Genomic DNA, 16,309 nt, shown 5'->3' on the forward strand with positions numbered 1-16,309 from the left:
TGTTGGGGAAGTCCAGAACTAGGGGTCACAGTCTAAGAATAAGGGGTAAGCCATTTAGGACCAAGATGAGGAGAAACTTCTTCACTCAGAGAATTGTGAACCTATGGAATTCTCTACCACCGAAAGTTGTTGAGGCCAGTTCGTTAAGATATATTCAAAAGGGAGTTGGATGTGACCGTTATGGCTAAAGAGATCAAGGGGTATGGAGAGAAAGCAGGAATGGGGTACTGAAGTTGCATGATCAACCATGATCATACTGAATGGTGGGTGCAAGCTCAAAGGGCTGAATGGCCTACTCCTGCACCTATTTTCTATGTTTCTATGTTTCTATACTGCATAAGACATTCCCTGGTGAGTGGCTCTTAAAGCACAGGCTCAAATCTGGAGGGACCCTGACTGGAAGCACCACACAAGACTATGGCACAGATGTCCTTAAACCGTTGCAGGGAAGACATCATGGAAATACATTTTAAAAAAGGGACAGGGTCAGGAGTTCACTGGTTTAAATGGTGCAGAAGAGAGTTCAATTTAATTTTTAACAGCAGCAGACCTTTGAAAAATTCGGTGAGAATATGCAGTCAAGCCTTCACAAAGCAGACTTCCAAACGTTGCATATTATTTTATCAGTTCCTAAATTAGAAAACCCCAAAGTATAACATTTAAGGAAATGTAGCTTTGATTTTTGCTGAGGTTATTACAACTGTAGTACAGTACAGGTTATTTTAGAAGTACTTACCTCCTATACTGTTTGACTGACCAGGAGGGAGATTTAATGCATCTCGTTGGAAGTAGTTTTCATTTCAATAACTCTCCATAGTTAACAGTTATCTCAACAGCCGTTTACTGTGTGGGTTCTAGCTCACTGCTGCTTTCTCCCACCTCTCCGTGCTGTCAACAGCTGCACGCACAGGCGTGCTTTGGAGAGGGCAGTAAGAGGAGCAGCGAGCTCCAAAATGGATGAGCATGTGTCAATTCGGCATTGCTCTTCAGTTATGTGGCAAGATTGGAGGAATTGATATTGTTTTCCTTACAGCAAAGAAGGTTAAGGGGAGACCTAATAGAAGTATTCTAAATTATGAGAGGTTTTGATATAGCAAGTATGGAAAAACTGTTTTCCCTGGCAAGAGGTTCCAAGTTTAAAAGAACTAGGGGTAAATTGAGAGAATTTTTTTCAGAGGATTCTTAAAATCTAGAATGCACTACCTGAAAGAGTGGTGGAAGCAGATTCCATAAAAACTTTGAAAAGGCAATTGGACTTGAGCTTGAAGAGGACTAATTTGCAGGATTATGGGGTAAAAGCTGGGACGAATTTGGACAGCTCTTTCAAAGAGCTGGCACAGGTACGACAGGCCAAATGGCCTCCTTCTGTACTTTAAGATTCTTTATGTCAAAATTGCACAATTTGGATAAATCTGAGCTAATCCAGAATTTCCTACATTCAGACCCCCGTAATTCTGGATTATTTCCATTAAACCTTTGCTTTGGTAGGGCACAGGGCTATTTTAACCCATTCTGTCCCGCGGGAATGGGGTGGACGGGTAGTTAATATCGTTTCATAGTACTTACCGCTCCATACCCAATTCTTTCTCACTAGCCCCCATTTTAACCAAACGGTTTCTTTAGTCAGCCGAGGTGCCAACCAAAGACAGGCAGGGCCTCATGAATACATGCAAATGTCATTAGAATCTCAACACGATTCTAACGCGAAACTGTGTAAATCCTGCCCAGCATCCAACCCGGCGCGAGCAAAACCAAGTGGGATTAGTCTCTCAGAGACATGAAAGCACTATCTAAACGGGCTTTCAGCTAAAGGTAATTGGATTATAACAACAACTTGCATTCATATAGGACCTTTAACATAGCAAAACGTCCCAAGGTTGGAAAAAAAATTTACACCGAGCCACAGGATGTATGACCGAAAGCTTGGTCAAAGAGGTAGGTTTTAAGGAGCATCTTAAAGGAAGAGAGGAAATGAGGCGAAGAGGTTTAGGGAGAGAATTCCAGAGCTTGGTGCCAAGGCAGCTGAAAGCACGATCGCCAATGGTGGAGCGATTAAAATCGGGGATGCACAAGATGCCAGAATTGGACAGAGATCTCGGAGGCTTATAAGGAGGGACGAGGCCATGGAGGGATTTGAAAACAAGGATGAGAATTTTAAAGCTAAGGCATGGAAGATGGGAGACCGGCCAGTAGAGCAATTCAATAGTCAAGTCTAGAGGTAACAAAGGCATGGATGAGGGTTTCAGCAGCAGATGAGATGATGCAGGATGGGCCTATTAGAAGACAGCAGATGAGGGGGCCTGCTCGAAGGATGCTGTAATGTATGCACCTGTGAGTATGCTCACAGGTTTGTAGAGCTGTTGTCACCCTGTGCGGAGGGGAGCGGGCAGGTCGGAAGGCCTCCTCATGGGACTGCTCCTGGGCCTGGCCAAGGTGGCCATTAACCGGTCCAGGCAGCCGAGGCGGTCATTCAGCCTGACTGCCTGCCTCTCTTCCACGGTTACGTTCGTGCCAGGGTGTCCCTGAAGATGGAGCACGCGGTGTCCACCGGTACGCTTGCGGCCTTCCGCGAGAGGTGGGCACCGGAGGGACTGAAGTGCATCATCACCCCCGGCAACCAAATTTTAATTTGACTGTTTAATGTCCAAAGTTTAATTTGTTAATTTGTTGGTTCTAGTGCCCTTTTTAAGGGGGCACTTGTTTTATGGCTTAGTTAAAATGGTTGTAGAGCTGTTGTGTTGTGAGTGGCTTAGTCAGTCACGTGATGTTCAAAAGACTCAATAAAACCCCAGCTCAGGGGATCCACGATGAGGCAGGTGGTTGTGAGCCTGGTGGATGAACTGGTAATGTATAGTGTGATTGTTAAACATTTGCTAATAAACCAACTAGTTCTGAATAGTAATGTGTTGCTATGAATTCTTAAGCAAAGAACCCATGAAGCAAATACATTACAGATGCCTTACACAGCACCGCAGGGTATATTGGTCAGTTTCTTGGATCTAGTGCAGTGCAGGAGGAGGTTGTGATTCCCCAGGCTGGCTGTTGCAGACCACTGCAGCCTCCTGCAACAAGACCTGATGCGTACTGGATCGGGGGTGGACTTGATGGGCCGAATGGCCTCCTGTGCCATAATGACTCTATAACTGGACAGGTGTGGGGGCTTCTTACAATTTGTCCCACAAATGGTCTCCCACATTATCTTGGTGTGTTACATCCAACACAATCTTGTCAGCCAGAGAGCACTGCATTTGGAAGAAGCACAGAAACAGCAGCTGTCACCTTTGAACAAGGAAGACTAGGTACGGTAAGGAAGAAGCAGAAGAAAGAGCGCTACTTCAGCTCTTTGCAGCTAACGATGACAGGGATGAGTTCATTGCACAGCAATTTTGCTGACCTGCTTATTCCTCTGCCCTGAAACCTTTCACAAAGCCCCTCTGAATAAACAATCCTTGTTACATCCTTCACCACACCCTTCATCCTGCATCACAGAACATTGAAACCATTCAGCCAACTTCTCTATCTATCACATATTGACAATGCAGGCTCAGAAGCGACTATAAAACCACAATACAAATTCAATTGCCAAATGTGATAAATGTGTTTAATTTAATCCCAAACACAATTAATTGCCTTGATTTTATTCATCGCCCATGTCAACCCATGATACGTTCCTTAAGAGAGATTTTACTAACTCTACTATTTCTATGAGGCACTCCCCTAATGATCTCAGCAAAGCTTGTTGGGACCCTTGAGATCCTCGTGACCGGGAACTTCTGGCTGTTCATAGCTGTGAGGGCCCGGCTACAGACTGTTTCACTCAGCTGCTGTGGGGCAGTCTGGCCTAGCTGACTTCCTGGCTCCATAGCAGGTGTAGATTCAGGAGGCGGCGAAGAAGCAGACATGGTGACATCCTGAGAGAGGACAACAAATACTGCCCCCCGAATGCTGGCACCACTCCTGTTGGGCTAGGGCTCATCACTCTCACTAATCTGCAGGAGAGCAGACTGCAGGAGATGAGTGACACCTTGAAAATCCCTATTCGTGTGATCCATCATTCTCTCCAATGTGGAGCCCAGAGCCTGCATGGCAGCCGTTTGTGCTTCCACCAAAGCTGCAAAGGTTGTGAACATTGATTTGTGTTGCAAGGACCCGGTTGCAGCGTTCCTGGAGGTGGTCCCATTCTCTAAGATAGACTGGGGAGTGCTGATGCCATTCAAGATTCACCCATCTCACTGATTACTCATTGAATTGAAAAGGAGTTATTCAACCCAAAATGTTTGAGAACCACTGCTCTAACTCACTATCTAAACGACAGAGTGCCAATTTCTGTGCTGGTGCTTCAGAAGGATGAAGTGCATGATAGTGCATCCTCAGGGGCATTGTCCTCCTCTAAGGGGTCTTCTGCAGGAGGCTCTTGCTGCTGAGAAGGACCTAGAGAAAAGAAAAAAAGGAATATGTGTTCGCACTGCACTGGCAGGCTGCACATTAGCATCTGATAGTCTTCAAAATGTAGCTTGACGTTGTCTGAACATGCAATTTGCTTAAGTAAATGAATGGTTACAAGTAATAAGCAGGCCTCCTGTTCCAACAAGCTCCCTGCATCACCTTCCCTGATACTCATGGCTTTTGATGGGACATTAATTTCCAAGGAGCCCTGCTTCGTTTGGGTGTTCCTTTCTGGTCTTTCTATCCCTGGCATTATGTGCTGTGTTGCCCTGCACAAAGAGAGGGTGAGAATTAGTGAGTGGCTTTTGAAAAGAAAAGTGGAGATCTGTAGGGCATGTGCATATAGTGCATCTACTGAAAGCTGGCTAAGAAAATAGATAGGATGAAGCTGGGGAGGTGATGAATAGAAAGGCAAGTGTGTGGCATGTGAAGTGAGGAAGGAGTCCTGAGAGAAGTTGTTGATTCTGCAAGTGTTAGGATGTGAGAAGAGAATGTTATTAGTATCAGGTGTGAAAGCAGAAAAGGAAGAAATGTGTGCGTTCGAAATGAGGAAGAGAGGTGGTTCAGTGAACATAAGAATTAGGAACAGGAATAGGCCATCTAGCCCCTCGAGCCTGCTCCGCCATTTAACAAGATCATGGCTGATCTGGCCGTGGACTCAGCTCCACTTAACCGCCCGCTCCCCGCAACCCTTAATTCCCTTATTGGTTAAAAATCTATCCATCTGTGATTTGAATACATTCAATGAGCTAGCCTCAACTGCTTCCCTGGGCAGAGAACTCCACAGATTCACAACCCTCTGGGAGAAGAAATTCCTTCTCAACTCGGTTTTAAATTGGCTCCCCCGTATTTTGAGGCTGTGCCCCCTAGTTCTAGTCTCCCCGACCAGTGGAAACAACCTCTCCGCCTCTATCTTGTCTATCCCTTTCATTATTTTAAATGTTTCTATAAGATCACCCCTCATCCTTCTGAACTCCAATGAGTAAAGACCCAGTCTACTCAATCTGTCATCATAAGGTAACCCCCTCATCTCCGGAATCAGCCTCGTGAATCATCTCTGTACCCCCTCTAAAGCTAGTATATCCTTCCTTAAGTAAGGTGACCAAAACTGCACGCAGTACTCCAGGTACGGCCTCACCAATACCCTATACAGTTGCAGAAGGACCTCCCTGCTTTTGTACTCCATCCCTCTCGCAATGAAGGCCAACATTCCACTCGCCTTCCTGATTACCGGTTGCACCTGCAAACTAATTTTTTGGGATTCATGCACAAGGACCCCCAGGTCCCTCTGCACCGCAGCATGTTGTAATTTCTCCCCATTCAAATAATATTCCCTTTACTGTTTTTTTTCCGAAGGTGGATGACCTCACACTTTCCAACATTGTATTCCATCTGCCAAACCTTAGCCCATTCGCTTAACATATCTAAATCTCTTTGCAGCCTTTCTGTGACCTCTACACAACCCGCTTTCCCACTAATCTTTGTGTCATCTGCAAATTTTGTTACACTACACTCTGTCCCCTCTTCCAGGTCATCTATGTATATTGTAAACAGTTGTGGTCCCAGCACCGATCCCTGTGGCACATCACTAACTACCGATTTCCAACCCGAAAAGGACCCATTTATCCCGACTCTCTGCTTTCTGTTCGCCAGCCAATTCTCGATCCATGCTAATACATTTCCTCTGACTCCGCGTACCTTTATCTTCTGCAGTAACCTTTTGTGTGGCACCTTATTGAATGCCTTTTAAAAATCTAAATACACCACATCCATCGGTACACCTCTATCCACCATGCTCGTTATATCCTCAAAGAATTCCAGTAAATTAGTTAAACATGATTTCCCCTTCATGAATCCATGCTGCGTCTGCTTGACTGCACTATTCCTATCTAGATGTCCCGCTATTTCTTCCTTAATGATAGTTTCAAGCATTTTCCCCACTACAGATGTTAAACTAACTGGCCTATAGTTACCTGCCTTTTGTCTGCCCCCTTTTTTAAACAGAGGCGTTACATTAGCTGCTTTCCAATCCGCTGGTACCTCCCCAGAGTCCAGAGAATTTTGGTAGATTATAACGAATGCATCTGCTTTAACTTCCGCCATCTCTTTTAATACCCTGGGATGCATTTCATCAGGACCAGGGGACTTGTCTACCTTCAGTCCCATTAGCCTGTCCAGCACTACCCTCCTAGTGATAGTGATTGTCTCAAGGTCCTCCCTTCCCACATTCCTGTGACCAGCAATGCTTGGCATGGTTTTTGTGTCTTCCACTTTGAAGACCGAAGCAAAATAATTGTTTAAGGTCCACATTTCCCATTATTAAATCCCCTTCTCATCTTCTAAGGGACCAACATTTACTTTAGTCACTCTTCCGTTTTATATATCTGTAAAAGCTTTTACTATCCGTTTTTATGTTTTGCACAAGTTTACCTTCGTAATCTATCTTTCCTTTCTTTATCGCTTTCTTAGTCATTCTTTGCTGTCGTTTAAAATGTTCCCAATCTTCTAGTTTCCCACTAACCTTGGCCACCTTATATGCATTGGTTTTTAATTTGATACTCTCCTTTACTTCCTTGGTTATCCACGGCTGGTTATCCTTTCTCTTACCGCCCTTCTTTTTCACTGGAATATATTTTTGTTGAGCACTATGAAAGAGCACTTAAAAGTCCTACACTGTTCCTCAATTGTGCCACCGTTTAGTCTGTGTTTCCAGTCTACTTTAGCCAACTCTGCCCTCATCCCACTGTAGTCCCCTTTGTTTAACCATAGTACGCTCGTTTGAGACACTACTTTCTCAACCTGAATCTGTATTACAAATTCAACCATACTGTGATCACTCATTCCGAGAGAATCTTTTACGAGGAGATCGTTTATTATTCCTGTCTCATTACACAGGACCAGATCTAAGATAGCTTGCTCACTTGTAGGTTCTGTAACATACTGTTCTAAGAAATAATCCCGTATGCATTCTATGAATTCCTCCTCTAGGCTACCCCTTGCGATTTGATTTGACCAATCGATATGTAGGTTAAAATCCCCCATGATTACTGCCGTTCCTTTTTCACATGCCTCCATTATTCCCTTGATTATTGCCCTCCCCACCGTGAAGTTATTATTTTGGGGCTTATAAACTACACCCACCAGTGATTTTTTTTCCCCTTACTATCTCTAATCTCCACCCACAATGATTCAACATTTTGTTCATTAGAGCCAATATCGTCTCTCACAACTGCCCTGATATCATCCTTTATTCAGAGCTACCCCACCTCCTTTCCCTTCTTGTCTATCTTTCCGAATCGTGTGTCCTTGTCATTGGAGGGGAGAGAGTGAAAGGAATGTTGGGAGGTATTACTGAAAGAGATGGATAGCAGTACTCACCCTTGCTGCTCGTGTGAGATCACTGAACCCAAGTCCTGGTTAATGTTGCTGGCACTGACATTCTCAGTCATCTCTGTCCAAGCCTGCTGGATATTAGGCCTGGGGATCTTCCTGCACGTGCTGGGGAACAGTACCTCCCTCCTTGCTCTGACCTACTCCATCAGAACTTCCAGAGGCATCAGAAAATCTCATGGTAGCCCTGTGACTCATGATTACTGTGAGAATTGTGTCAACGGTGTTGTCACTAAATCTGAATGCAGGGAATGCAATCTTGATTTAAGAGGTACATTCCTGCTTTAAATAGGCCTTGGGTGGCTGCCTGATATTGTACCATAAAAATGGACAGAACTGCCTGTTTCCCAACATGATCGGGTGGGCAGTCCTTCAACCATAGTAAAATAAGGCACAGAGATAAAAACTGCCTGAGCCTGACGTTGGCATGGTTTGATGTCCCCCCGCCCGCTCGATTCTCGCTCCAGGTTAAAATTGGGCTACAGTTTATTATTTTGTTTGACCACGTAAGAAGGATGCAAGTTGAGACCTGGAATTTTTGGAACCTCAGTCAGAATGCAAATCAAAGGCTTTCTTCGTCTCTAGTTTACAAGTATAGAATTCCTGTTGATAAACATTAGAAACTAAACACTTTTGCTGTTCAAAGATCAACTTGTGGAGTGATAATACTCATGGCATCAGCAACAGATTAGGCCCACTGTGATTTCTACAGTAAACAGTTTTGGAGTTTCAGTATGTTTCATATATGCATACTTTGCATCTGAATATTGCTAAAATGGCATTTACGCAAGGGAATATTTTCCACCTTGGTTTTGTCAGCGCAAGCCATTAGTGTCCATCAGGAAATTTCACACCCCTCTAGCTTGTGGTTTTCTGGCCATTCATTTTAATGAACTGGAAAATGTAACTTTATTTACTTTATAATGGTAGCAAGGACCTCCTGTTTGCAATTTCTCGTCAACAAGATATACTACGTTTCAACTCAGTATTCTGATACATTGTTCTGTAATCAAAACCTGTATCTTCACCATTTTAAATGCTATAATTTTTTACACAAGATAAAGATCGTTAAGCAATCTTAAACTATCCTATTGTAAATCCAAAAGGATTTCCACATAAAATGTTTTTGCACTGCTGCACACTTTTGACATATTCTTAAATTCATAATCCTGATAAATATATATAAAGTGTGAAAGTTTGATAACCATTGCACTGTAGATTTTCAACTAATTAAAACCAGTTACCTTTGAACAGCCAGATACAAACACTGTCTACTTTAAGTATCACAGCTGCGTACTGCATAAATACTTACAGGATGGGATACGATGCACTGTTTAACATGTTTAAGACCGCTGAACAATTTTGAAGGTAAAAGGCAGGAGGTAGAACTGCTAAGAATTACATCATCATTCATAAGGTCATCTAGCTCTTGAAAAACCTTCCTCTTCAGGTCCAAGTTTTCAGGAACACATTCCTGCATCACAAAGACATGAAATATAATCAAAATCACTTACTACTATGCATGCTGCATCTATGGGAGCTAGAAAGATTTACAGAAAAATAATCTAATGAACAGTTTGTGAGTGAAAACATCATCAAAAGTAAACTCAGATTTTTTCCACTTCACCACATCTGGATGACAAGAAAGTTGAGATGTTAATTCACTATCTAAAGTAGAATGGCACTACCCAAAGAAAAGCAGCGAGTTCTTCAGGTGCCTGTTAGAAAAGAGCAGGTGAGGAGAGCTGCTTGTAGAAGGCCTTACCCAGCTCATGGGGTCTATAGGCCAAGAATTACCATCTTGGATATTTCTGGGGAGCAATGCAGGAGGAAGCTGCGTTTCACCAGCCAGACTGTTGCAACAGGATCTGCTACCTACTGGACCAGGGGACCATTCTTTGCCAGTGGCCGTCAAAGTTACCACTGTCCTTAACTATTTAGCCACAGACCACGCCCCCCCCTCCCTGTCCAGCTGGGGGGGGAAATTCCCCATAACCTCCTAATCTGCAGTGCACAGCTGCATGAACAGATCATCAATGCCATCCTTGCCAGAACAAACAAGTATATTGCCTTCCCAACGGGCAATGAGAGAGCTCTGAGATTTATAGCAGTGGTCCACCCTGTGCAGAGGGGAGCGGTAGGCCCGAGGGCCTTCTCATAGGACTGCTCCTGGGCACGGCCAAGGGTGCCATCAGCCGGTCCAGGCAGCGGGCGGTCGAGGGGGTCGTCCAGCCTGACTGCCTGCCTCTCTTCCGTGCATACATCCGAGCCAGGGTGTCCCTAGAGATGGAGCACGCGATGTCCACCGGTACGCTCGCGGCCTTCCGTGAGAGGTGGGCGCCGGAGGGACTGGAGTGCATTATTACACCCGGCAAACAATTTTTAATTTGATTTTATATGTTTTAAAGTTTAATTTGTTTTAATTGCCGGTTTTAGTGTCCTCCTCCCCTTTTATAGGGGGCACTTGTAAAAGGTATGATTTTAGTGCCCCCAAAAAAACACAAAAAACAAAAAACTCCCCAAAAAAAACAAAAAAAAGGAAAAAAAAGGGTCTTGAAAAATGTTGGAGTGTCCCCCAGATTGAGGGGCACTTGATTTAACTGTTTTATTTGATCGAACCAAAAGAGTTGTAGCAGTGGTCAGCTTCCCTCATGTCTAGGGTATAATGGACTGAATTCATGTGGATATTCGGGCACCAGATGACAGCCAGAAGCTTTTGTCAACAGGAAAGGCTTACACTTAATCAATAATCAAATGACATGATCACCGCAGAAGAATCGTGCAGGTTTCGCTAGCAACTGCCACAAATTCGTCATTCTGCGGCAATCCATCTCCCCACATTTTCACCCATCTAGGGATGTCAGAGAGAGAGCAGACTGCAGAAGGTGAGTGATGGCTTCAAAGCCCCTATCCATTTGCTCCATCAATCTGTTCAAGATGGACATCTGCCTCAGAGGCAGAGTACAGTTTGAGCCCAGAGCCTGTATGGCAGCCGAATGAGCTTCCAGCGAAGCTGCAAAGGTTGTGAACATTGATTCCTGGGCCCAACTGCATCATCCAAGGAGGAAGCAACACTCTCCAAACTAGACCGCAAAGTGCTGATGCCATGCAAGCTGACACCGCACAGGTTGGAACTGGACTCCTCCACACTTGTTGTCATGGTGGTGCAACTCCTTCGCAGGCCTACCAATGCCTCTTATAGCTGCTTGTGTGAAGTACTCAGTTTTCTTCTCATTGTCAGCAGCAGGGTTGGGAGAAGACTTCACCTTCCAGTGAGCTGTCTCCTGGGCTGTCCCTGTCACCAGGTTTCCTAATGGGTCAGTGAAACAAATGGAAAACCCATCGGTGAGATTCTAATGAGGCCCAGGTGTTAAAATACCCTGAGCTTGTTTTCTGAGGCAGCTGGTAAGTTTTGCCCTCACCATACTACCTATCTGCCCAAACCTGCCCAGAGTTAAAATCAGTGCTTGCATTTAAGAAGTAATTCATTGCATGTGTAACGCTTAGGATTTTTGAGAAATGTGGTAAGATACTATTATAAACGCAACTTTTTTTCTCCAACAGAATGATCTCATAAGAATCAAATTGCTAGCTAGAAGGAACCCTGTTTGCACTTAGGAACAGATTTTAGCTGACTGTTGAGAAAACAAGAAAAGCATAAAAACAGGCAGCAAGAGCAGAAGACCTGCCGATTTGCAAGCCATAAACAGGCCATGATTGTTAGCTGTTGGTGTGCAGAAATAAGAGTGCAAGTCAAAAGGGAATGAAACTAAAATATTCAGATAGAAGCAGAACTACAGATGTGTGAAAAAGAATATGAGGAGGGCACATAATATTGAGTTATGACAGTTTGCCAAGGATTAGGAGAACTCAAAATGGAAGTTTGGGAGGTGGGATTATAGATGAGAATGTTGCAGAACATAGGAGGCAACAATGAGCAAATTTATACAGAAGGGGTACAAAGGCAAGAACCAAACAAGTTTAAGTATTTTCAATTCAGGGCTCAAATAGTTAATGCACTAAGGATTTGGAAAAAGGCATAAAAGGGAACTAATTAATTCTTAATTGATATGGCATTTGGAAGATGGTGCACATACTTAAACTGGGGTGAAAAAATACAACTCTCTGATGGCTCAGCCAATGAATGTACTGCCCAATGTGGAGCTAAGTCATATGGACCAGCATAGATCCAGATTTAATTCTGAGCTGGCTGAACTCAGCCAGGGCAGAAGATGGAACGTTATAATTGGTTTAATGACTCTGGGCTATGGTGGGATGGGGGATTTAGGAAACACCTTTGGTTCCTGCTCCTAACTACCATCAGTGACCACTTTTGGGAAGTGCATGTACATGTCAGGTGAGAATAAGATCTATAATACTTCCCACCAAATAGGTGGCGAACACTCACTGCCTACTTTCGTTAATGAATAATGTACACTTGGGTAAGGTACTAGAGGGTAACTGGCGAGTCAGGTATGGTGCACAGAAGAAAAAACAAATGAACTCGTATGGAAGTTTCAGGGGCTGTCGATACTGGAATTCCGTTCAGTTCAACTTTTAACATAATCGGACATTTCGTGGTGAAGGTATGTACCCGTACACTTCCGCCTCCTCGGTTCGAGTCTCTAGTTCAGCCTGATCCTCTATGGATCGATCTTCCTCCGCCACGTGGTGGTTTGCAGATTGCCTGCACATTCGCTGGAGGTGTCCCATTGTTCTGCAGTCGTTGCACACATAGTGCTTGAAGCGGCATTGATGGGCCCGATGATCACCTCCACAACGCCAACAAGGTATTAACTGCCTCGCATTAACAATTGATGGCGGACTCCGGGTCATCTGAGGTCGTGCAACAGCCGGCATGTACATTCTGCCATGTATATTCCTGCTAGAAAACGACGTTACTTTGTGCACAGTACTAGCCGAAACCTCTTTATGCTGCAAAATTTGTTTAGTGTTATCGCTGGTGGACATAAATGCCTGGGCTATCGTTATGGCTTTGCTCAGATTCGGTGATTCAACAGTCAATCGTTTGCGAAGGATTACCTCATGGCCAATGCCAAGCACAAAAAAGTCTCTTTGCAAATTTGACGAATTCCTTGAACAAATGCTATGTCCTGCAAGGCGCCTTAGTCCAGCGACGTAGCTCGCCACTTCCTGGCCCTCCGACCGTTGACACGTGTAGAACCGATACCTCGCCATCAAAACGCTTCCCTTCGGATTTAGGTGCTCCCAGACCAGCGTACACAATTCTTCATAGGATTTGGTTGTTGCTTTTACCAGAGCTAGAAGATTCTTCATGAGGCCATAGGTTGTTGCCCCAGACGGTAAGGAGGATCGCCCTTCGTTTGGCAGCATTTTCCTCCCCTTCCAGCTCGTTAGCCACAAAGTATTGGTTGAGTCTCTCCAGGAAGGCCTTCCAATCGTCCCCTTCTAGAACTCCAAGATACCAACAATTATTTGCATTTTCGCGCGGTTGTTCGTCGTCAATTATTATGCTCATAATAAAGGATGAAACTGAGTACTGTATGCAATGAGGAAGTGTGACCTTAGCTCCTTTTAATTAGACTCCAGAGTGCAGGTACCACGTGGGAGGCCTGCTTCTTTACAGTGCTCCCAAGGGATGCTGGGATCCCTTGGGACTCCAACAGGTGGGCCTTCTGGTGGTGGTGCGATACAGGTTGCCAAGGATTACGTGCATAACACTGATGCTAACCCCTCACCAAAATGACGTCTGGCGTGGCCCACATCAGATGTGCGCGTGCACTGCTCGGACGCCATTTTTGAGCCAAATCGGCATCCGCAGCACCCAAACAACCGGTGCTATGCAACCAAATTTGTAGCCCTAGGTATCATTAGCATAACTGTGGAAGCTGGTCCAGTGCCTGCAGATGATAATAGCAAGCACATAGGCGAAGAGGGCAGAATGTTGAGCAACTTTGAAGAAACCAGTGCTGTAGATGCACTGGCTGCAGATAGTTAGGAATGGAACAACGGTGAATATGTAATGGAGCTTGCAGCAGTTGATTGACCTCTCTCATGCGTTTTTGACACAAAGAAGATAAGGAGGGATGCAGGTCCATGGTCACTGTTACGGAGGATGCCATTTATGACGTTAGCCAAGGCATCTTTGGTGCTATGAGCAGGACAAAAGCTAAATAGAAGAGATTCAAATTGGGACTTTTGGGACAAATGAAGACAGAACTGAGCAGATGGGTTGAAGGTGGATTTTCTGAGAATGGAGCGACAATGATAGTGAGAATGTGTGAAAATGTATAGCAATTAGAGACAGTGAAGTGAACAAAGGAATCATGGAAGGATAACTAAAAGAATGTCAGACTGCAAATGTTACAACATCAGCACAAATAGCAGACATGCTCAAGGTCTTGGTTACTAGTCACGCCAGTAAAATTGTAGCAATAACAAGTAATGGGTGAAAAAGCTCTTTGTGCAAAACAGTTGCTATTTAATTGAGCAAGGAAGGACAGGTGTCAGCTCATGAGTGGACAAAGGGAAGGAGGGATCACAAAAGGATAGGGTGAACTGAATGTCCATCAATTGTATTACGTACTGAAAGTGGATAACCGTTGCGCCCCTACATTGTAACGGGGCTTGTCCGAGGGAAGTGAGCGCACTCTGAAGGGAGAACGTTCCTTTGTTCTGATAAGTCCCGGCCGGTGAAACAAATAATAAAGACTGCTTTGTTATAAGCTGCTTTGGTGTTCGTGTCAGTGTATTCGCTGAACCAGATTGAGGGAAAAAGAATCCGTATTAACATTTGGTGTCAGAAGTGGGATCTCAACAGACGACTGCCGAAAACTTGCGAATTAAGAGCCAGACTAGCCGTGGACGAGACGGGAAGAAAGTGGCCACTGGAGTGAGTACCCTTTAAAATACCACTTCAGTTTCCTTCAGTTCCAAAAGTCTGAGGAAAGTTTGGCCACTCGCTGGTTCTCAGGTAGTGTCTGAACGAGATCCAGGTCAATCTGGCGAATACCTTCTAAACTTAGGAAATAAGTGTCCAAGTCAGGTGTGACGTCGACCTTGTATATCACTTGGCCCGTCTAGGCACTGATTGGATTTAAATCGCTCGGCGACGCGGAGGATAGGGCTAGGTTAGATAGGGCTAGGTTAAATCGCGTGGCGACGCGGAGGATAGGGCTAGGTTAGATAGGGCTAAGTTAAATCGCGCGGCGATGCGGAGGATGGGGCTAGGTTAGATAGGGCTAGGTTAAATCGCGCAGCGACGCGGAGGATAGGGCTAGATTAGATAGGGCTAGGTTAAATCGCGCGACGACGCGGAGGATAGGGCTAGGTTAAATCGCGCGGCGACGCGTAGGATAGGGCTAGGTTAGATAGGGCTAGGTTAAATCGCTCGGCAACCCGGAGGGATAAAAAAAAACGCGCGGCAACGCGGAGGTTAGGGAATTAGGTAAAATTAAGCCGCGGGGCGACGCGGGACTGTGTAAATTTAAAATTGTACTTATGCCAGGTACGGCGCCGATCTTGTATATCACTTGGTCCGCCTAGGCTCTGGATAAGATAACTTATTCCACCGCGGGGCGACGCGGGGACAATCGGGATTAATTAGGACCCTGATCCTACGCGGGGCGACACGAGGATGGGTAATTTAGATTAAACTATCTGAATTCCCTGAAAGATCATGGATCCAAAAATAGAACCGGCCAAAACAATTAATAGGAAAAAAGAGAGACTTTTGTGAACGTCTGTTTTGAATGAGAAGTACTTGTGTGATTTTGACTGCAGAATGAAAGCCTGTTTGGGAAACCGGGGAGTTGTGGTTTGTTTTAGCTCCACCCACTTTTTCAAACAGAGTGAAAGTTTTTTTAACCCTTCGTAGTGTTGTCCTGTATGTGGGAAGTTTAAGAGTGTGAACCTTATTGAATTACATTTTAAGTTAGGAACGCAGGTGTGGATATATTCGGATGATAAGTTACGGAGCTAGGAAATGCACAAAGGATAGGTTTGTTGAGTAAAAGATAAAAAATACATGGTCCCGGTGGTTGAAAAAAAAAGAATTTATTTGACACGCTCACTTTCTTGTCGAAAGAAAACATGCAATGATTGATTATATTGGGTTGAAAGACCATAAATTTAGTCTCGGAATGAGATAAAGAATGCCTTTTAAAAAAGCTTCTAAGCTCAAAAAAAAAGTTTTAAATAAAGATTGAAATTACAAAGTTTGAATTGGGATTTTGAGACATTCAGAGAAGGCACAGCAAAATACTGAGGTGGATTCAAGAAAAAAATTATTATATTAAATCTGATCTCAAAGAAAATAGGAGATATAAAACTAAAAAGTTTGGAAACAATCTAGAAATACCTTCAGGGATCAGGTCAAACTCCTGGGCGAGTGGCAAGCTATCTGCGAAGGTGTAAAAGGGACTTTTGAAAAATGTTAAAAACAGCAAGCTTTAGCAGTTTCGAAGAGACATGGTAACAACCTTGAAACTGG

General features: G+C 44.3%; 1 protein-coding gene across 3 annotated transcripts in view; it reads right to left on the reverse strand.

The window, feature by feature from the left end:
• cryl1 (crystallin, lambda 1) overlaps positions 1–16,309 on the reverse strand; it is a 183,441-nt gene that overhangs the window by 89,782 nt on the left and 77,350 nt on the right. For all 3 annotated transcript variants that reach the window (XR_011595678.1, XM_070892192.1, XM_070892191.1), the window contains exon 4: positions 9,149–9,310. Coding sequence is in view for 2 of the 3 variants with exons in the window: in XM_070892192.1 (XP_070748293.1) it covers positions 9,149–9,310 (162 nt within the window). In the remaining variant the exon portion in view is untranslated. The remainder of the gene's footprint in view (positions 1–9,148; positions 9,311–16,309) is intronic.

The sequence above is a fragment of the Pristiophorus japonicus genome, chromosome 10, assembly GCF_044704955.1.
Source record: "Pristiophorus japonicus isolate sPriJap1 chromosome 10, sPriJap1.hap1, whole genome shotgun sequence".
NCBI classification, from domain to species: Eukaryota; Metazoa; Chordata; class Chondrichthyes; family Pristiophoridae; genus Pristiophorus; species Pristiophorus japonicus.